Source organism: Egretta garzetta, unplaced genomic scaffold (assembly GCF_000687185.1).
Source record: "Egretta garzetta isolate BGI_Z169 unplaced genomic scaffold, ASM68718v1 scaffold175, whole genome shotgun sequence".
NCBI lineage: Eukaryota > Metazoa > Chordata > Aves > Pelecaniformes > Ardeidae > Egretta > Egretta garzetta.
In genome coordinates, this window is record NW_009259860.1 from 2,961,714 (window position 1) to 2,984,654 (window position 22,941).

General features: G+C 38.3%; 1 protein-coding gene across 3 annotated transcripts in view; it reads left to right on the forward strand.

The window, feature by feature from the left end:
* The window catches only part of NFIB (nuclear factor I B), a 271,990-nt gene that overhangs the window by 202,147 nt on the left and 46,902 nt on the right, over positions 1 to 22,941 (forward strand). For all 3 annotated transcript variants that reach the window (XM_035895570.1, XM_009640034.2, XM_035895571.1), the window contains exons 4-6: positions 10,424 to 10,492; positions 12,606 to 12,726; positions 14,529 to 14,647. In XM_035895570.1, the coding sequence (XP_035751463.1) occupies positions 10,424 to 10,492; positions 12,606 to 12,726; positions 14,529 to 14,647 (309 nt within the window). The remainder of the gene's footprint in view (positions 1 to 10,423; positions 10,493 to 12,605; positions 12,727 to 14,528; positions 14,648 to 22,941) is intronic.

Genomic DNA, 22,941 nt, shown 5'->3' on the forward strand with positions numbered 1-22,941 from the left:
TGGTCTGATGCCTGTATGTCAAGGAGCCAGGGCGTTGGCAAGGGATAGGTGCTGCTAGCTTTTGGATGCCACTACCTTCACAAAGACATTGCCAAGGAAGAGGAGGTTGGAAACTAGTGGTAGTTGGCGAGGCTGCTGGTGTTAAAAGTGGGTTTTTCTAGGTTTGGCTAGACTGTTGCATTCTTTAGGGTGTCTGGTAATTTGTTGTCTTAACCATGGAGGGAGGGTAATGTCACTTGCCAAACAAAAGAACATTAAGAGCACTTGCTGGAATTCTTTACAATACGTTCCTAAAAATACACTGACTCTTTTGATAGTATAATACAGTATTAAGATGGTGTAGCTTGTGGTGAAAGTGGTATGTAGCTTTTGTAGCAAGATCCAGGGATATCCTCCACTAAATTTTATTTTACAATAACTTTCATCTGGTATATTTCTAAAGAATGAAACTTGCTTTTCTGAGAGCTGGGTTGTAAAGGTCACTTCTCTGCAGGGACTGCAGAGAGATAGATGGGCTGATCTGAACTGAACTGAACTGAGAGAGGAGACGAGTTTGAACACTGCTGCTGGCGGCATTAGTCATTAAGTTCCTGGAATCTAAAAGTTTATGTTACGCTAGCACAGTGCTAACTATTCAAAATTTACATGGTTTCAAAGAGAGAATGGACATGTACATGGATCCACTGAGGGTGACTAAACAGATAGAGACACCCCTGGATTAATAAGTTTTAAAACTGAAAATACTTGGAGCCTTGGACACTATCAGTCAAAAAAAACCCCCAAAACCAAATACTTTAGGCCTGCCTTTCTTACTATTCTACTGGGTATCTGCTCAGAGCTACTGCTGAAGGCAGGCTGTTGAAGGAGATCTAGTGTGGCATTTTCAGTATACTGTTGTATTACTTGCTCCCTGCAAGTCCCATAGGTTTTTTATACAGCTTAAGGAAACCTTAAAAAAAAAAAAGAGCCTTGTTTAAGATGTGTGTCTCGAAATACCTAAAAAGGTGTGGGAGGATATGTACTGAAGACAGACAGAGTGATCTTTCAGTAAGTTAATCTGCTAGGAATAACAAAATTATGAGGGTGCATAAAAAGAGAAAAATATCCAGAACTACTAGTAAGCTAATGATATTGACACCATTGGTCTCCAGTGATACAATCCTTAACAGCCAGTTCTTGTAGTAGAGGATTTGCTAGGTTTTGTTCTGCTCTATTGTTCTTTCCCTTACTTACTGCCTGCTGGCCACAACTGTTTGACATTAATAAGGTTTCTTGCTACTCGCCATTGGTGTGAGGTTGATGCTTGGCAGACTTGATTTATTTATTCAACGGCGTTAACACTGCTGTGTCCAGTTGTTGCCATGTTGCTCAAGCTTTGAATGCCGTTTTTTTAAGCTGTAAGAAAGAGTAAGAAATAGCAATACTGACAGAGTAAAAAGCTATCTCGATATGACAATAGGATAGACAGTTGAATACAATTTGAGGAATCAAGAGAATTGGAAACCTGAGGGATTGGATGCCAGTTCCTACAGGTGCTTCATGTCCTTCATCTTTTGTCTTTTGGATGGAGCTGGGAGAATAGTCTCTTCTTGTCCTTCTATGACAAGGTGACCTGCCTAGTGGATGAGGGAAAGGCTGTGGATGTAGCATACCTAGGACTTTGGTAAAGCCTTTGACACCATTTCTTACAGCATTCTGCTTGATAAACTGGCTGCCCATGGCCTGGACAGGCATAGTCTTTGCTGGGTAAAAAACTGGCTGGATGGCCGGGCCCAAAGCATCGTGGTGAATGCAGTTAAATCCAGGTGGAGGCCGGTCACAAGTGGTGCTCCCCAAGGCTCAGTGTTAGGGCCAGCTCTGTCCAACATCTTTATCAACAACCTGGATGAGGGGAATGAAACTCAGTAAGTTTGCAGATGATACTAAGATGGATGGAATTGTATTGATTGTAGGAAGGCTCTACAGAGACACCTGGACAGGCTGGATCAATGGGCTGTGGCCAATTATATGAGGTTTACAACAACCCCGAGCAATACTACAGGCTTGGGGAAGAGTGGCTGGAAAGCTGCCTGCCGGAAAAGGACCTGGGGATACTGGTTGACAGCCGGCTGAATATGAGCCAGCAGTGTGCCCAGGTGGCCAAGAAGACCAATGGCATCCTGTCTTGTATCAGGAATAGTGTGGCCAGCATGAGCAGGGAAGTCATCCTTCCCCTGTACTGGGCACTGGTGAGGCTGCACCTCACATACAATGTTCAGTTTTGGGCCCCTCAATACAAGAAAGACGTGTTGCTGGAGCATGTCCAGAGGAGAGCCACAAAGCTGGTGAGGGGTCTGGAGCACAAGCCTTATTGAGGAGCAGCTGAGGGAACTGGGGTTGTTTAGCCTGGAGAAAAAGAGGTTGAGGGGTGACCTTATCACCCTCTACAACTACCTGAAAGGAGGGTGTAGTGAGGAGGGTGTTGGTCTCTTCTCCCAGGTAACGGGCGATAGAACAAGAGGAAATGGCCTCAAGTTGTGCTAGGGAAGGTTTAGATCAGATATTAGGAAAAAATTCTTCACTGAAAGGGTTATCAGGCACTGGAACAGGCGGCCCAGGGAAGTGGTTTAGTCCTCATCCCTGGAGGTATTTAAAAGACAGGCAGATGAGGTGCTTAGAGACATGGTTTAGTAGTTCACAGGTATGGTTGGCCTTGATGATCTTAAAGGTCTTTTCCAACCTAATGATTCTATGATTCTTGTGCAGGTCCTTTCAAGATTTCAGAGCTGTTCTTGTCCAGCACTGGCGAATACGAAAGATAACTTTTCAGAAGGTGCAAGGGAAACCTAACCAACCTGACACAGACAATTATGATCCTCACTGGTGAGGGAAGACAAGTGCGTTCAGATTTTTGCTTTTATCCAAGCACTTGAGTTTAGAGGTTATTAGATCTATGTTTCCTAGCAAGTGGGACCTGCTATGGTTTTTTTTTTTTCCTGATAGAATTTACCTCACTTTATCTGGTCCAAGGAATATTTTCATATAAATTTTGTAGACACTATGATGTCAGTTAGGGCTGAATGAGGAATGCAGATGACTCAGGTTTAAGCCTGTGTGCTGATGAATATTACATTATTTATATGGGGTGACACACTTTTATACAGAGAGATTGATAAACTGTCCTCCTCACTGTTTCTCTTCTTCTTTCTTCCACAGTAACCCATGATACGTTGTCAGGGAATTAATCTAGTGATAAGATCCTTAATCCGTATGAAGCATAGGTATGTGAATCCCCAGCCTTACTGTTCCGGGATTGGTTTTCCCCTTCTATTTTCACCAGAAATTTTATTCTGGGAACCATTTCCAATGAAGACCTGAGTGAAATCACCATCTACTTTTTTTTTTTTTTTCTTAATTAAAGAAGGTGTTGCCAAAAAGCATGCAACCAGCCTCACCTATATCTCAATATGCAAATCTCTCTTGCAGCTGTAGAGCCCCAAAGGCTTTTTTGTGCTTTCATATGGGCTAGCTGCCATAGGGAGAACATTATTTTTGGATCAAGCCCTAAGAAATGTGTAATAAATTTGCCTATATATGACTGTTTTAGATAGAAGTATTTCAGTTTTAAGTTTTAGAATGTATAGTTTCAGAAATAACCTCTGAAGAGTAATGTGGTCTCAACCTTTGCTCCCTTTTGGAAATGCAATAAGCAAATGTCTTTGAGTTTTGAATGACTCAGAACACAGATGGTTTCATTATTTTACTGTATTGCAAGCTACCCTCTTGTGGATGGGGAATTAGCCCCCTAATTAATAGGAATAGAAGAGATATTCCCTGGCCTCATCATTGTAAGCAGCTTTTCTTGTGGAAGATGCCATAGTAGCAGTTTGGGGATTCAGACAGAATTGTATTTAAACAAACTTATATTCATCTCACTTTTTCGGCATGGGATTGGATATTCTGAAGTGCTTGCTGTTTCCCATATGCCTGCAGCTGTGCCATCTCAGATAGTGATCTTCAAATAAAACAAGGTTGGGCTTGGTCAGGGCTTGATTTTCTGTGGAGTTTTTCCTTTCCCAAGTGCTCTGTGAATTAGTAATGCCAGTGTTTGAGAGGTGATACTCTTCCTTGTCAGCCCCTCAGTCCTGAGCCAGGTGGGGCATAACGGGGGTAGTGTGCAGCTGTGCTATCTCAACAATCAGAAACCTGCAGAGACTGTATGGGCCCTTTTTCCAAGAGGAAGAGCTTTTGGCCTTGCATGCTGGTTTGAAATTTGGTGTGAGTAATTACTACTGTCTACTGGCTTAGGATTACTTCTGAATTTTTGTTTGCATCGGCTCTCCGTCTTTATGAACCTACTGTGTAAATGAATGATGCTGTGACCACTTCTGATGCCATATTCACTTCTGATGCTGTTGTGTTCAATGGTGAGCATGATGGTTTTTACTCCAAAGCATGCAGAGCAAGAATTTACTAGAAACTCTTATGTTACCAGTTAGAATTCCAGAAACCCTTTTTGGCACCAGAAAATTCCTTTTTCTGTACCTGATAATCCTGTAGCTGTTAAAAAGCAGCTTCCCCAACCTCTTTTTAAGTCTTGTCTGGGACCTTCTGGAGTGGAAGTTAGTATGCATTTGTGTTAGTCACCCTTTCTGTGTCTTGCTAGGTTTCGAGGCAACTCACTTCTTGGATTCCAGAACATGGATTCCAGAGTCCATTAAACCAGGGGTTTACTTCTTCAAATTATGGCACTGTTGAAGAATATCATAGTTCTGCTTATTAAATTGAGAGTATTGAAAATCTCATTTGTTTTTGAAAATGGCACAGGCAGCTTCTTAGTTCCTTATCGTGCTAAAAAGTTCAATGGATTCAGGCAATATTTTTGTAACATTTGTTTCCTGTCCCATCGCAACATCATCGCACAACATCATCGCAACTTTCAGGAAAGAAAACCGAAACAAACTGTGGATATGCAACAAGGCTGGAGACAATTGTGCGATAACCAAAATAGCTTCATTCTCTGGACAGACCTTAGTTCAACTGCTTCAAATGATATCATCATATATAAGTAATAACATAGGTTGTAGCGAGGTTGTAGTGAGGTGGGTGTTGGTCTCTTCTTCCAAATGACAAGCGATAGGACGAGAGGAGATGGCCTAAAGTTGTTCCAGGGGAGGTTTAGATTAGATGTTAGGAAGAATTTCTTCACAGAAGGGGTTATCAGGCACCAGAATGGGCTACTCAGGGAAGTGGTCAAGTCCATATCCCTGGAGGTATTTAAAAGACAGGTAGACGAGGTGCTTAGAAATATGGTTTAGTGGTGGACAGGTATGGTTGGTCTCGATGATCTTTAAGGTCTTTTCCAACCAAATGATTCTATGATTCTATGGGTCTGTTACTGAAATCTTCTGTATCACACCTTGGCTCATGTTATCCACACTTAACTACCTCTAAGTAATTCTGGTTGTGTGGGAACCTGCTTCTGGCACTTTTTTTAAGATACTGGCTTAAAAATGCATGCAATAAGAAAACAAACTGCAAGTCTGCTGATGGTATACTAACTTACTATGAGCAGTGTGAGACTGATTTTTCACTACCAGTTCTGACTGTGAATCATAGCTGTATGCCACTAGGATCCCTGCTGAAATTAAAGAGCCTCCTGTAGGGGTTTGCTATTGCAGAGAACAGCAAGAGCTGATCCTTAAAAAGACAGTTTTCAAAGACTTAAACAAAAGAAGCTATAGAATGAAATTATTTAATCTTTAACTGTAGCAGTTTCAGAAGTTGAACAACCCTGTAGCAGCATCCAGAACATTGCATTGCATAATTTAAAGTCAAGCTACATCTCTCTGCTAGTATTTTGTACAAAAGGCTGAAGCTTCCAGCCTCTTTTCTCACAGTAGCTCCTGATGTTGAACCTGTCTCACTGCTAGGAAGTCTATCTACTACTGTATAATTCCTCATTTTAAAGATCCTTAAATAAAAAAGAACAGTAATACAGATTGTCTCCTGCACTGATTGGATCCTTACTCCTGTTTTATAAGTTGCTCAAAATTAAAGATGTATCAGTGAAAAAAATAGATGTTTAATGATACCAGGAAGCAATTTTATGTTTTGGCACTAGTCAATATGCAGTAGAATGTAAACAGGCGTTCTATTCATAAAAGTACAATTAAATCAGAAGACATAAAAAAGGCTGGTTAAAGATTTGTAAAGCCAGACATCACTGGTAAGCTTTTAAGTAATGTGAGAACAAGCCCTTTACAGTACATGTTAGTGCAAACAGAAAATATTTTTCGGTAGACTTAAACCTTTTTTTCTCCATTTTAAGTATTAGCATAGTTAAAAGCTATACTTGTAGCTCAGCTTTTGAAGGCATAGCGCAGGAATAGAGTGGAAAATGTATAAGGACTAGGACAGAATAATTTCTACAGCAGTTGGAGGCATTACTGAAGGTTTCTCCTGTTACTGATTGTATGAGGAGAGCTTGATCAGAACTGCTACTCAGCTTAACCTGTTTATCTTTCATCCTTGATGGCACTGGTCTGGGCATTGTAGTATTGTTTGGAAAATTTATTTTTCAGAAATGAGTCGTCTGTAAAAAAGGTAAGGAGAGAAGACAGATTTTATACTCACTCTGTACAAAAACTAAAAGGAAATACAGAAAAAAATCCACTATTATTTATGGGTTTTGGAAGTCAGAATTGCACTGTAATGGTTTTGGCAGAAATGCTCTTTTTATGGAACTCAGATTTTTAAGAATAATGACAATTAGTGAAATGCATTTTAGAGAATGTGATCTCAGGCAAGATGAGCTTTAGTAAATGACAATACTTTGTGCTTAGACTAGGTTTGAACGATAAAGACAGCAAAGTGTTATCATGACCATCAAAAGACACAGTAAATCCTCTGTGAGGAATACAACAATAGACTGTTACCAAGTGTGTTAGTTTCTGTACTGAACAGATCAGAAACACACCAAGAATGCTAATTTAAGGCTCTTTAGCACGTTAATGTCAACCATACATTAGGGAATGCTTAATCAAAAACCCAGTAAGACCTATACTGTATGGACTATCACCACATCTTTTTTTCTTGTATGCAGTGTAATAATGTGAATATGAATATTAACTCTTATTCAGTAGGGAGATCAGCTTCACAGGTTCTCACACCATAAAGTCGGAACGTCAGAATGTCCTGCTGTATACAGTCTTGCTGTTTATCCTTTATTGTATGTAGAGTGCATGTTTCTGCAACAAGTTATGGCAGTTTAATGGCACAGAACATTTTCCTATTGCACAGCTGGCATCCAAGAACAGTTCTGTAACATACCCACCATGGATTATCTTCCTAACTAGTTAAAATTGTTGAAGTCCACTGGTGCTGGAACTGAACATACTGTGTTTATTTTTCTGCACTTGGAGGCACTGCTGGAATCCACCTTCTCTGTTAGGACATAAGGCTCAGAATGAAGTTGCTCAGTGCCTGTGACATAGACTGTTTATTGTTGCATCCATTTTTTAATAATATTTTGTCACATTATATAAAGAAAAAAAATCAAGCTGTTTTTTAATTTGATTGAGATTGACAGTAGGTTCCCTCTCTTTCTTAATGCCAGGCAAAGTATTTGCATATATCTGTGGGTATAATTTTTGGACCATCCAAGGCAGGGTGAAACCTGGGTGAAAGACAGTGATCCATCAGTCAGCAATGCATCCTTTTGTGAAGGAGTGGTAAATAGTGGTACCACTCAGTGGCAGAATGTTTTCCCTGCTCCCATTTCATTAGCACAAGGAGAGAAACACACTATATTGCTCTTTATGTTATGTGGGTATTCTCAGCATTACCAGTGAGAAAAACAAGAATTCATGAGAGAAGGCTGAAGATTAAACACATGTGTCTCTGTGTGTGTGTGCATACACACGTATACATCTGTGTTCTTACATATAAAACCCTACAAGGGCATTTTGTTTTTTAATATGAGCCTCAGGGCTTGTTCTCACTGTAATGATAGTTTGACTAATCTACACTTGGGTAAAGGTCCTCTCAAGTTAGCCTAACTTGAATGAGAGAAGTTGTACATCAAAGTAGTGGTATTTGGATAAGCAGTAGAGGAGTTCAGTCTTGTCTCATTACCAGCTCCAGAGCTGGCTGCATATTTGTACACTGGCTTTAAGCCACACTTCACTTACAGGCCAACTAAAATCAAGAAACCAAATTTTTCTTTGGAAGTCTCCCTTCCATGTACTACTTCAGACTGTTCCTGCTGGAGGAAATAGGCAGAGAAGGGAAAGATTGCCTTTGTCAGAGGATTATTAGCATTTATCCAGCTTGCCCATTCTTAGGTTAAAAAATGAAAACTGGGGATGAAGGGAAAAAGAAACATTAATTCTTTGCAATTTTTAATGATGTGGATGTGCCAAGATCTGTCAAATAAAGAAGTAAATATTTGAGAAGCCATGTCAAGTTTTCATCCACACAAAAAACATGGAGAAAGGGAGCACGAGAATGCAGAAGGTAAAAGAGAAAGGCTCTTATTTCTTAAAAACTGAAGATTAATAAGGTTGCAGAGAGGCCTGCAACATCCAGGTGAAGGACAACAAGAGAGGAAAAAGCAATGGATATGGAGAGAAGCTGTTGAAAATGAGAGGGAGAGGAATGTGAAAGGAAGTGAAAGAAAAAAGAGGGAGACCTGCAGAGCTACCAGTGGAAATAAAGACATGCAGGGATATTATATGAAGAGGCATGCAGGAATATTGTATGAAGTGATGTTGACTGGAAGATGAGGAGATGATGGCATTGATATAACACCGTTCGGGATGATCCCACAGGCCTATGGTGCTCTGCACGCCCACTGTACTTGCTCCTGGGATGGTTTTTCAGATGGGGAAAACTGTCATTTGCTTCTAGGTGTAACAGCGTAACAGAGATGTCAGGAAATGTGCTCGGTTGGATGCGTTCACATTCTTTCAGCTTGAGTTGTCAGGTGCAATGTTTATACCTGCACGGGTAAATAATATCAGATGTGCTGGGTGAGGTGGCTCTGTGGGCCTAGCAAGACTGCTAGTAAGCAGTAAAAGCCGCTCTTTTTGCCTCTGTCCCCCTTGTTTGACCCTGAAAAGTAAGTAGAGATTTCTCCAGATGTACCAAGGACAGATCACTCAAGTGCAGTGTCCTGGCTTTACAGTCACTTTTCTGATTATATTGGCAGTGTTTTCTTAAATTACTTGAAGATGAAAGCTGTAATTGCCAAAAGAAACCTAAAGAGAACAGTACTGAACCATTGTTTTCCAAATCAGTAAATATTCCGATAGGTGTATTTTTTATTTGTTTTTTGGTTTTGTTAGTTAAGACATTTAGAATGCTCTTACTCATTCAGACATTTGGAACAGAAAATTGACAGTGTATTTCCAAAAGAAAAAAGCTGTGTTAATTCAGAAAAGAGACCAGAGAAACCACAGCAAGGAATGCTTAGTGCACCAACTCACATGAAAGCAAATAAAAAAGTAATACTGTTGGAGCAGCAATGTGCACCAAGTGGAGACCTAAATATTTCTGTTGGTGAATGGTTGGCATTCCTACCTGTAAGGGCTGTGATGTCATGTAAACTCAAACTCAGTCAAGTCAGCTTATGCAGTGATTATGGAAATGAGGCTTCCACAGAAACCTGGGTTTCTCGGCTCCCTTTTTATAAGGTTATCTAGTTACTGAGATAGGTAAGTCTTGATTTTCAGCTGCTGTTTCATTGCTGCGCTCCAAGTTATGCCTGAATCTCATGGCAGGGCAAGTGTATCATATACATTTATCTTAGAATGGGTAAACATAAGCCAAAACAATAATATATGGTTTCTTATACATATGTTTCTAGATAAATAATTCAACATGTATATGAAAACCCCACTGAAAACTGTTTTGTCTAGTTCCTGCTTTTACTGGCAATCATATTAAAACCCTCATCTGCCTCAGAGGTGGTGATCTGGTAATGGAGGTGGTAGTGTAAAGTCACTATCAGCAGGGTAAGAGTTAAGCAAAAATCTGTTTAGCAGAAATGTGTGCAAGGACAGGACTGCTCTATGGTGAAATTGCTTAGTCCAGCTGATACAGTTCTTAGTTCAACACTGACTTAAAAATTGAGTATATACTAATAAAAGGAACTAGTTTTTAGACATTGTCTGGATGGTTAGCTAGGAACTCAGAGTGTATTGCTTGTTAGTTTTCATACACATATTAAAAAATTGCTTTCTCACGACTCCTCAAGACTTTTTGCATCTCTGCCTGAATTTCAGCTCTCATTAGATCCTCTGATCAGCTTTCAGTGTACTTTGATTTGTGTATTATAGTTCTGGGAGTCTGTTGGTATAGTTGTTAGCTGGTGTATAAACTTATCTATAGTTATTTATTAATCTTCTCATTATACTGATTATGGTATTGTGATCTTTTTCAGTGTACCTTGAAGACAGTTTTGTAAAATCTGGAGTGTTCAACGTGTCAGAACTTGTAAGGGTGTCCAGAAGTAAGTTACAATTTGCATTTAATCATTTCCAAAGCCTGATATAATCAAGTGAAAGTTTTTTTTGTTGAAGTTTTTTTTTCTCCCCAAGTTTTAGCATGCATAGGAAATGCCTGTAAGCACACACAGTTTTGATATCTTTGACCACACTATTACAGTTCATCTTGCATGTGTTTGTAATAAAACAAATAGAAGCCTTCTTTTGTCTCTTTGATATTTAAAGATTGAATTAATTTGTTATGTGTCCCTCTTCAGAGCTTAATGAACTGATATGTCAATAAAATTACCATACGTAACAAAACCTTCTATTTGTTAGACTTGCAGGTTTTTTAGGTTGTCCTACACATTCTTGGATTTTCCTGAACCATCTGATTGTTCTTTTAGTTTGTTTTTGAATTTGTGGCTCTTAAGGAAATATCACAGCATGGATACAAAGGATGACTAACAATGTATTTTACGCTTGTGTTTCTTTTACTTGTAGCACTGGCTGTAGTTGAATTTCTAACTATATTGGCTTATTTTGGCATTGGACATGCCAAAAAAAAGTAGCACGAAATATAAAGGACAACTGAAGCTTTTAGTGCAGAAATTAAAATCAAAATGAACATAAACAAGAAGCTCTGTTTTGTTGACATCTAAGAATTTGCTGTAACAGTATGGCAGAAAACCAGTGCATATTTTCATCTACCATTGCTTTCTAAATGCTTCTTTTCTCCCTTTATTATCAACACTATTAAAGTATTTCTCTTAAGACTTCATTAGGAAGTGAACAGAAATACTTGAAAGTTATAGTTAGAAGTGTCTGCAGTGACGACACCAACATTATTACAACAGAATGGTCCAGGAAAATCTCTTTTCTGATGAGGTGAGGACAAAACCAGTGAGGCACAAGTTTCCAAATCTGTCTGTCCAAATTTTGCACAGGAGTTAATTCATTCCAGGTCAGGGTGCTTGAGGAATTTAGTTAACTTAGTGAGGCTTAAGATGCATATGTCATTGCATTTGCTGTGGTCAGAAATTAATATTCAACAATTAAAATTGTGTTAAGTCCTTCAGCAAAATACTGAGCATTGCCATCCTGCAGTGCTAAGACATATCCTTTTTTGAGCTGGCTGAAGATACGGGTTTGGTGTTTTAGGAGGCTGAGGATGCGTAAAATACAGCTTTCTTTTAGTTGTCAGGTGGTTAAATGCATTTTAAAGTATCAGGCCGTTCAGAGTAAAAGAGAATCAATATTGCAGTTATGTTATGAAATCGTACCTTCTGCAGCTGTTATACACTATATACTTCTAATAATAAGCTTTAAAGCATGTGGTTTCTGTGGGATTTCTTACCATGCATTTGTTTAACCTCAAGCCGCAACAGAGTTGTACTTTAACTGTCAGGAAAAATACAAACCTTCAGATACATTACACAACATGCAATTATTCTTTTAAGTGCCAAAGGTAGTTAAAATGCACAATGCACAGACAGCGAACAATGGTAAATACACCACAATATGTAACATATAATTTATTCTTGAAATGCCAAGACGTATGGTACACAGACTCTGTAAGGAGGTGAAGATAACGCTGAATGTGTGTGTAGGTGTACATATGCAAAGCAGTACCGGTGGCACCGGGTGAAAGAAAAGGAGGCAGCAAAACATACCGTCAACACAGAAGGCTAATATTAGTAAAAAAGAGTTAATATTAAGGGAAAAATATTTTATGTGTCCCCAAGTTTGTTCTTTCTAGTTATTTCTGTTCTTTAATAAGTAACGTTAGCTGTCCTTATAAACCCTGCCCCACTCATTATAAAAGTCCTTCTACAGAAGGCTTAACTTTGTGCCGAGGTCTGTGTTGCCTTTTTCATATTGATGATTCCAGGTTATCTGTTACACAACAAAGATATTATGTCTGCATAACTGCTAAGGGATTTCTAGGGATTGGGGAAGATAATTCACTTTTTAAGATATATAAACATTGGTAGAACTTGTCTGTACTTGGTTTCTGCAAGAGGCAGGAAATTAGATACATGTAGTAACATCTTGATGTTTTTCCCACTCTCAAAAATGAAAAGATGGCTAAAAAGATAGAAGGTTATCTTTGATTCATTATGATGATGTGTTTTTCAGCACCCATAACCCAGGGAACTGGAGTGAACTTCCCAATTGGAGAGCTTCCGAGCCAGCCATATTATCATGATATGAATTCGGGTGTAAATCTACAGAGGTCCTTGTCCTCTCCACCAAGCAGGTAAAATCTTGAAATAAGTGCTAATGTGAAAGGAAGTTTAATAGTGTAGGACAAACAATTCACAAATACTATCAACAGCCAACTATCTTATGAATTTCCTCTGATTTTGTGAGATTAGGCTACTTATGTATGTTACCATAAGCTGTGTATAGATATATATGTTACAAATCTTGTAATCTGAAGTGGTGTCATTATTGCATCATTGCTGTTGATACCGAAGACGATAATAACTTTTGTTGGGGTTTAAAGTGCTCACTAAATTGTCTGCTGAGAGATCAGCTATGCATCCTGAAACTGCTGCTGAACTGCAGGAAGGTCTAGCAGCTGGGAACCTACTGCAGGGCTCAATGCCACAGCATGGTTGTAGGCACAAAGGGCTCCCTCTTGGACCTCCGTCTTGAAAGATATGTTGGGACAGATACTGTTCCCCGTGGAAAAGATGATAGGAGAGGTATGTAAAGACAAGGTGTCTTTACCCATAGCATTGCCCTAGCTCATGAAAGTGTGTTTCCTGCCTTACCCTTACAAGGGGCATTTCCCAGCACAGTGGGAACAAGGAGGAACATGTGAGGTGGTCACAGGCTCTCTAAATTTTTTCTAGGGTCTCCATGTGCCTTCTACAGGCAGTTTGATCTGAGGGACCCATTTCTTCCTTGCTTCAACATGTTTCCTTCTCCCAACTCTGAGAAAGACCCCATTCACTCCCTCAGGAGCAGCTGGTGGGCCCACAGAGGTGGAGAATCTGCTGTGCCCTCCTTCTGACTCCCATATAATGTACCGTCTGTCACACCCCTGGGGCCCCTTCATTTTCTGAAACTGTCTGATGTACCATGAAATCATATGCACTATAGGACCTCATTGCCCCACATTTCTGCACCCCAGTGAGTTGGGAAGTGTCTGCACAGCAGGACAGGATTTAACAAGACTGTCAGGGGGCTGGGGTGCTCTTCCACCAGTGCCTGGTGCTTTTGCTCATATTCTCCTATTTAATTCCATCATATTTTCAGCTTAGAAATTCACCTAATATGTGTTAGAAATAGATAGATTAATTCTCAGAGTGTTGTCATGATGATAATATTGTAATAATAATAATAATAATAATAATAATGATGACGACGACACCACTACCATTAAAACCTTCACCCTGGTTTTCACCGGCAGTCAGCGTAACAGCTTCAGTATATATTGTTATGAAGAAACTTGACTTCCCTCCGCTGTATTGAAGTGCTGCCTCATTTTATATAGTGTGACTTGAAGTATGGGCCTTTTATTGTTTTTAATTAAACCAGTCTAAAATGAAAAGACTTTGTTTCAGGTTAGACCTCTTTAAAAAGCTTAGGATTTTGACCTGATGAAATACAGCAAACTACATTTTTTCCTTATTAATACATTCAGAAAAATTCCTGTTTTACCTTGAGTTTGCTAGTAATACTCCTCCAGTTCTGTTTTGCTTTTATTTTTTCTGCATAGTGTTTAACACTCTCATGACACAACCTTTCTTTGGTGGGTTACAGGAACTTGTTTCTTGGTTGTTCAGCCGAATGCTGTTAGATTTTTATGTCACATGTTCATGCCATCTCTGAAATATTAAATCATGTGAAAAATGCAAGCACATACCTGCATTACATGTTATTAGATAACATTGTCTATGTATGTTAATGTAAGCTCTAATACCCACTTTTTTTTGTGCTTTGCATGCCTCAATTACTTTCTATTGAAATATTTGTTGAAATCCAAACAGTTTATATACCACTACTAGCTGCATATCATATTCACTGCCAAATCTCACATTACTTCAACAGCAAAAGACCCAAAACTATCTCCATAGATGAAAATATGGAGCCAAGCCCAACAGGAGACTTTTATCCTTCTCCAAATTCACCAGCTGCGGGGAGTCGGACATGGCATGAAAGAGATCAAGGTGAGTAACACAGCACCATTTTACCTCAAAGTATATTAAAATATACAGTAAATATCTTCCTCTGCCTTTCTTACTGACATAAAATGATGGCTTTTTAGAAGAATCATTATTTTGCTGTCTGGTATGTGTATTTACTGGTTTTGTAAATGTAGTTAGAACCAACAGTCAACAGGATATGTTATAAACAACCATCTGGTGACTGCTTTACCTGTTGTTTGAAAAGATGTGTGACAAGTGAGGCACTTGATGTGTATGCTGTGGTCATCCCAGCAGGATTCAAGTACAATGGTTTTGAGTAAAAACCAAAACATCTCCATACTGTGGTTGAGTCATTGCTGCTTTACTTAGTTTTTGTTTTAGTATGACAGGCTCCTGTATGTGCGTGTAGTCCACACTATGTGACTCAGAGTAGGTCCAATAGGCTCGTCTCTGAAGAGCCCACATACAGCTCTGTGGGACTATATCCATATGCTAAAGGGTGTTGGTAAGCGGTGTTGTGTTTTGGGTTATCAGAAGCAAGGAACATGTTTGTGTGGAGAAGAAATTATGGCTGTCAAAACAGTAAAATTAATTATCATAACTTTCCCTCATGTCATCTTGATGCTTGATAAACCTAGATGCCAGTGTAGTCTTTTCCCTCACTTTTGTGATGTGAAAACGTGTTTGTACTCACATGTATTTGAACGGTGTTGGTTAATGGATCCTGTGGCTGAGGTGCTGCAGCTATTTAGAGAGCCTGTGAAATGTACAGCACAGTATGTAAAAATGAAATAGAGAAAAAGTCATGCCCTTGCTTCCTTTGCTGATCTTCCAATGTTTGCCCTGCTTTTCCTTGTCCACTGCTCATCATTGCTCTCAGTTCTTCAGGAGCCAACCAATCCTTTGGTCTTACCTAATTTTTATGTTGTTTTAGGCTTCTTCTTTTTTCTTTCTTTTTTTTTTTTTTTTTTGCCTGCTAAGTTTCCTCTTTCATCTCTGTGTGCAAGGTATCATGTGGCTGGTATTTAATTTAGCTGCCTTTTATTTTCACTTTTATTTTCACTTATTTATTTTCATTATAGCTGGTCTCCTTTTAATCTGCTTCTGCTTACCCTCTGATCTGTGTTCTCATCATTAGGCTGTTCCTCTCACACAGTGTTGACTAGTCTTTTTCTTCATCGTTTCTTTTGTACTTTTTGTTTCTCATGGAGCCTCTGATATTTTCTTATTTCTAGCTGTTTGCAGCATTCACTGTTGAAGTGAAAAAAAAATAAAATCTTGCACATGGCTTTGCATAACCAAACTTAAAAACAGCAAAATAGCAGTTCTTCCAGCCAGGATCTTCCCCTCTGTGCAAAATATTTTCCTCTGTGACTGTTACCTGTTTTGCCATGACACTTTATTACGATTTCTCGTAAAAGACAGGATTGTACCTCAGCTAATTTTTGTGCTTTTCAAATAGATTATTTTTGCGGTTGTGGGGAAAACAGCCCATCGTTCCTCTCTGAAGTGGTCTCCACATATCCCCACTTGTGAAATGAAGTCTTTCTGGGCTGCTGAGTGAGCTATAGGGGCTTCCGGGAAATGTGGTGCCACATGGACAGCTGAGCCCACGTCCTGCTGACAGAGCTTTCACAGATGATCTCTGTAGTTCCCAGCTATCTCAATTGCTTTTTAGATGTTGAATCATTCTTCTTGCAGAGAACTGTGCTCTGTGAACACTGGATTTATTCAGTTTTACCAGCCTTCTTCCTGTCATACTTACCAGTAGTGAACAATTTTAATTGTTCAGATGGCTTGAGTAGATTTACAATGAACCTTTACTTAACTTCTGTGCCATTGGGTAGCTAGTCTTCTGGACTGAAACAGCCTTTAACTCTCTCTATATGGTTCATAAACCAGAGAACTCTAAAAGATGAGAAAAAGAGAATAAAAGAGATAGACTTGAAACAGCATATTTTATTTTTGCTTCCTGGAGTTTACATTCCTCCCTGAATGTCCAGTTCTCCAGCACTGCTGGGCCTAGTGAAAGTATATCAGATCCCTGGCAGAGAGGTTTTCTTTGAGACACTATGTAGGACTTCGTTTTTTATGTCCTTAAGATGTTCTTCCAGTCCTGCAGAGGGACAGATACACCACTGTCCAGTCTGGAAACCATTATACTGCAGGAAGCATAAGCCTTTTGCCCCTAACCATTTATGTTTGGCTCCAGCCACTTTGAGGTTATCCTGCTGCTGCAGAAACACTGCAAGATAGTGACTGCAATGCCTGTCCTTGCTACCTGGCTTCACTGGGAAGGGGTATGCCACAGCTCCTGGCATATTTGTTCTGCTGCTAGTTTGTTAGATGTTTGATATCATCGTTATACTAGCACGTATCTGTGTAAAGCTCCTTTTGGACACAGAGGTCTTACCAGAATATGATATTTGTGAAAATGTGTATTCTGTTTCCTTATACCTGCACGCACAAAGATAATAGAAATAAAAGTTTGGATGTAGTTCATACTCCAGAGAACTCACTGGTGCTACTTCCTTCTCTCCCATGGAGATCTGCATGTCATATGAGGTTAGGCATAAATTAAAAAAAAAAGGAGAAGCCATTTGGGATCACATCTGTGTTCATCCAGTGTCACCAGGGGATGCTCATGTAGTCCCAACAGGCACTCTTTTTCCAGGCAGTCTCCAAAGGTCATCAGCACCAGAAATGTGAATCATGCCACAGTACCCATAAATGAGAATATGCAGAGGTATCATGTTTAAGTGTAAGTAGCTTCTCTTTCACTCTGATGCAATTCTGACTTTTCTAAGAGAAACAAAATCAGAAATTGGTTTGATATTAAGATATGGCATTACTGATTTCAGTTTCATCACCTCTGTTTTGAACTTGACAGAGCAAAGTCTCTAACTTCCGACCTGAAATAAATCTCATTTCTTCATCTGCATACCTAAGTGTAATGTATTTTCATAGAAATAGAAATAACATAGATTTGAAAGATTGTTTTGTCATGAAGGCTTTTCATATCTTTATTTAGCTACATTTGTAAGGTAGCAGAAATGAGGTGACATTGGGGATTTGGAGTTGGAGATAGTCACAATAAAACAATGATGGCTGAAATAGGTTGGAATTTAGCTAGGGGTTTTATAGGTGTCTCAGGGTATTCTGATAGAGAGAATGGGACAAATATTAATGGGTTACACAGAAATATACTGAGATTAAAAATCTGACAGATGAAAATTTGCAGTGGGATGGAACAGGTTAGATCAACCTTTTATTGCTGTGAAAAACATATAAAGTTTAATAGGAAAGACATCAGCAGAGGAGTGATTCTGTATGAATGATACTGTTGTAATCATAGTTTCTACAGCTTCTCTACCATGCAAGCATGCATCGTGCGGCATAGGAACATAACTACAGGAGTACTTGTGGTTTAGCCAGTATGTGGCATTGCTGAAACTAAAAAAAAGAAATCTAGTCCAGCAACAATAAAATCTTCCTCATACCACACTACTTTCAGTTGTAAGACTCCAGACTTTGTCCTTTTACTGTTATCAGTCTTCTTCCTGTTGTACTACTTCCAAAAAATGTTTTGATAAGATTTCCAGATGTGGTGTTTTATAGTCTATTTTAGGGGAGTTGACTGTTTGAAGATGTAATTCTGGGCAGAAGTAAGTAAGCATATCTGAAAAATGGGAACTTTAGATGGCAAAACCAGTCCACGGAGGGTTATGAGCAGTGACTTCATTATCTGATTCTCTAGTATTGTTATGAATCTTATTGTTCTAATATAAAAATATGAAAACCTCTAATTAACCAAAATTAGAAGTAAAAGTAAATTTTTATTTGTATTTATTGAAAACAGATTATAAATCCTTATGGAAGAAAGGAAAAGCTGTCCTGGAGGTTTACTTAATTGGCTTGCAAAAGTTTTTGACTATTTAAAAAATACATGTAACCACAAGAGTATATGCAACAGTTTCAAAAACAGATTAAAAAAAATATTACCATGCATTTACAATGTTGGTTTTGAGTTTACATATATTTGGTCATTGTGGGAAGATTCTGTAATTTCTGACATTATTTTTACTGTGTTAAAATACTTGAAATATGACTCTATTTGTATGTTTTTTGAAACGGGTGTGAGGTTTTCCTGCAGAGCGAAATAGGCGGGTTTATAACTGCAAAGATTTCTCCCAACCTTTCTTTCTACCATTAGCCTTCCAAGTAACTAACCATCCTCCAACAATCCCAGAGCCTAAGAAAGGGGAAAGTCAGCTTGAGAATGGTGCATTACTTAGAGCCCTAACATGACAATTAGGAGTTCAATTTCTGTATCTGCTGTCAGATTTTGTGCAAGTTGCTTGCTCTCTCTTGTACCTCTTTTTGTACAACAGAGTGTCTTATTAACTTCAATAATGTCTGGATCATGACTTACATTTCTACCAATTAGAAATATATCTAGATCTAAAAAGTTATCTGCTGTAAATCTCTTGCAGTCTTCCTTTTTTCCAGGTTACTGGTACTGCATTCTTTACATGTTTCTATATTAAACAAAATTTTGAGTTGCTGCAGTAGTGTATTAATACTCTGTGAAATAGATGGAAGTTTTTGCGTGAGTAAATTTTCTGAGTGTTTTAGAAATTCCGAGGAGGATAAAATTTTGTACAGTAAAAAAAAATCACCATCCCCATTTGGGGACTAACGACTAGTGCAGTGGATAAAAAATACTTCAGATCTGATAGGCTAAGAACTGTTGTTGAGCATCTTGATTTATTAATTGGTAAGTAAATCAGATAGATACTTTTTTCCTTAACTCATAAGAAAACAGGAATATCAGAAGAACAGAGCACAGCGTGGGCACCTATGGCTTCCCCTCTAAAAGCTAGCTTGACAAAGTGCATTAACGTAATTGCAGACAATTTCAGTATTTGTCCTTGAGATCTGTTTAACTGTTACAGTGTTACAACACTGTGTATGTTGTAAACAAATAAAACAGGGGTTATCATCAATGCACGCTGATCATGATAAAAGTGGAGAGATTCATGTGGATTTCTGTAGTAGTCAGGTGTCTGCAAATACTGAATGTCAATATACAATGAAGTGAATTTTAATTTTACAGTTTCTTCATCATGTTCACTCTCTTACACCTCACCCACCTCTACCAACAGTCAAGAGTCAAGATGCCAGCATACCATTAAAACTGAAACAGCTGGACCGCCTTCACCTGTTGATTGGCCAGCAGCTGTTGGACCCTCCACTTCTCAGGTCCCGAGCCCCTTTGTTGGATACCCCTCTTCTGGACACTTGTCCCCTTTTGCTTTCTCCCCACCCACCGGACACTCCTTCCCCATTGGGGTCCTTCCCGATGGCTCTTTCCTTCTTGGGCCTTCTTCTCATGGACCGTCAAAGATGGACATTCTCATTTCCGAAGTGAGGGAACTAAAAGAGGAAGTAGTTAATGTGGTCCAGGAGTTGAGAACGGTAACAGATCACCTTGGCTTTTTGGTGGCCTGTGTTGGACAGAGTTCAGGATTTTTTCCAGCTCCTCATGCTCCTTCTGAATGTTAATGCTCTAGAAACTCATAGCCTCCATCTAACAGACAAATTCATCTTGCAAACGTTTACCTTGATGAATGTCTGTTAAATGCATTTCTGTGGTTTTGACTCAGTCTGAGTTCTCAAAATCCTTGTATGTCAAAGCATGTTTTAAAGCAATTTATGTCTTGTTAGTAACTTCTGTTACATCTGGCATTGTATTTTTTAATATTTCAAAATACTCTTTAATCAATGTATACTCACAGATACACATACCTTTCATACATATATATATATATTTATATAAATACCCATGCACACCTTATGGATCTATCTGAATTTTCTATGGTTTTAACTAGTATAATGTGTGCACAGTAGTTAAATGCTGCCACTTGTTAAGTTTTCTTAACTTCACATTTGTAAAGTGAGGGGTACTTTTTACCAAGAGTAACTTTTCAAAGTGTATTTCCAGAGAAGATTCTTAGCCATGGCTTCTACTAGCCTGTTGGCTGCTATGATGCTGAAAGTGGCATCATGGTAACAAACAATAGCATTAGCAAAGGAAGACTCACCTGGGAGGCCTCAAGGTGGGTTCTCCTTTCTTCCTGGCTGCAGAACAAGACATTGGTAGTGTTCAATGAATGGGCATTATGTCTGCTCATTAAAAATCAGTAGTTCTGCCATGATACTGAAAATAAATTTAAAATCAATAGGGAATTTGTTTACTTTTGGTTTCCATAGTGGCAATTTTACAAGAAAAACTGCTGGTATGTAAAACAAGTTAAACATTACTTTCATAAAAATGAAAGTGCTTTCTTAACCTTAGAGCTTGAAAGGCACTAGGTGTAGAAAAATAGGTGAAGGAGCTTTCAAATGCTTTTTTAATTAAAAAGGCAGAGAAAGAAAAAAAAATCCATGAACAGGACAGCAAAAACATTATCTTAAAATGACTGAAGTTGCTTGTACATCAAGAAAATTTACATCTTCCATTACTGGGTGAGCATGAAGTTAAGTTTACAGTCTCTCCAAAAATAAAGCAACAGAGATTATATATCTGTTTTTCTGTGTTTAGAATAGCTTTAGACCAATTTACAATTTGTTCATAAGTATCTTAAAATATTAAGAGTAGCAGGTGAGGAAGTTTCTACTGTGGGCAGAGCAGGGAGCTGACTTTTCCTTCAGCCCAGGTAGACCAGTTTCTGAATGTATGAAGAGTAATAACATGTTTAGAAATACAGACAGAAAGACAAATACAGTAGGAAGCATACAAAAAGGTTTGCTTTTTTGCGTTCCTGAAAATGGCTGTTATTTGCTCAATAAAGTCACTGTAAAAAAATCTCATTATAGGTTCTTTGTCTTTTATTTTGACTAATATGTTGTGGCAAGGCCTATTACTTAATGTTTTCCATGTGTGATTAGTGAGTTGAATACACTCAGAGCTAGCATATGCATCTCTCATATACATCAGTGAAAAATGTAAGGGCAAAAGGATATTTTTCTTGTATGCATAGCACTTATTCTGTGATGAACTTTATACTATGGCAACATCCTGTTACCTTGATGGTGACTCTAGACGTCCTTTGATTGAAATTAGTGATAAAATCCATGCCTTAATGCAAGATTCGGCCCAGGAGCTATTACGTGTAATTGTCCGATTCCAGTGTTGCTGAATTAGAGATTTCTTTTGTGTTTTTGAAACTGATCAGCTCTTATTAGAAATTGTAGGTTAAGTATTATTCTCTATGATTTAGCCTATGTGGTGCAGAATATCTTCAGTTACCAAAAGAATAGGTATTTAGTTCCTCATGAATCGTAGGTGTCTACACTGATATTTTTTTCCAGTTATGGTACATCCATGATGTAGAAAAAATGAATTTAGCCTACATATGGTAGCTTTTTTTAGGCACCTCTCCTTTTTGTATTCATTGATAGATCCTTTGTTTCTGTGCTGTATACATAGATACCGTTGAAAAGGATCTTAATTTCTCTTTTTTACTGCTTTCATATAAACTGTATAAAACTTGATCAACGTAGAATATTTCAGTGTGAGTTAATGGTTTTACCTCAGTTCAAAACCATTCCTCAGATGGATCTACAATTAAATTAATTTGGCACACCTATTAAACCATCCTAAACTGTTACCAATATAGTCTATCATAGTAATAAAAAGGAGGTGCCAAAACCTAAATGCTTCTAAATCAACAAGTTCCCTTACATTGTTTTATATCAAATGCCTCTTTAATCTTATTGAATTAGAAATTGGGAATACTTCTCTGACTTCTGCAGTTAAGGTTACAATATTGATTTCAATTTCTAGCCAAGTTCCTTGGATTCTCAGCATTAATGAGATGTTATAGCTGTGCATTTTTCCTTGGAGTTTGGATGATTTTCTGTAGGATAATTTAATAAATGACTAAAATGTACTCTAAAGTCTTTATAATTTGTTTGGCTTTTTAATTAGATTTTCTCACAGCCTCCCATAATGCTCTTCTATCACAGCTATCTACTGGGATCAGATCTCTTAACAATGATTCATAGATGATGGAATGGCCCAGTCTGTTTCTTTAGTGTAAAGTTAAATAAAAAAGTAGTCGAGTGCCTAAAGTACACTGCAACTGCTTAAGGGTTATTTATGGCAGTACAGAGTACTTGGAGCTTCATATGGGTTTGTAAATGACAGTGTAAATATTTCTTATAGTGCATTCTTTGTGGCAGCAATGTTGTATTTTTGGTCTCATGCTTTTTATTTTTGTTTCTGAAGTCAGCCTTATTACTTGCACTGC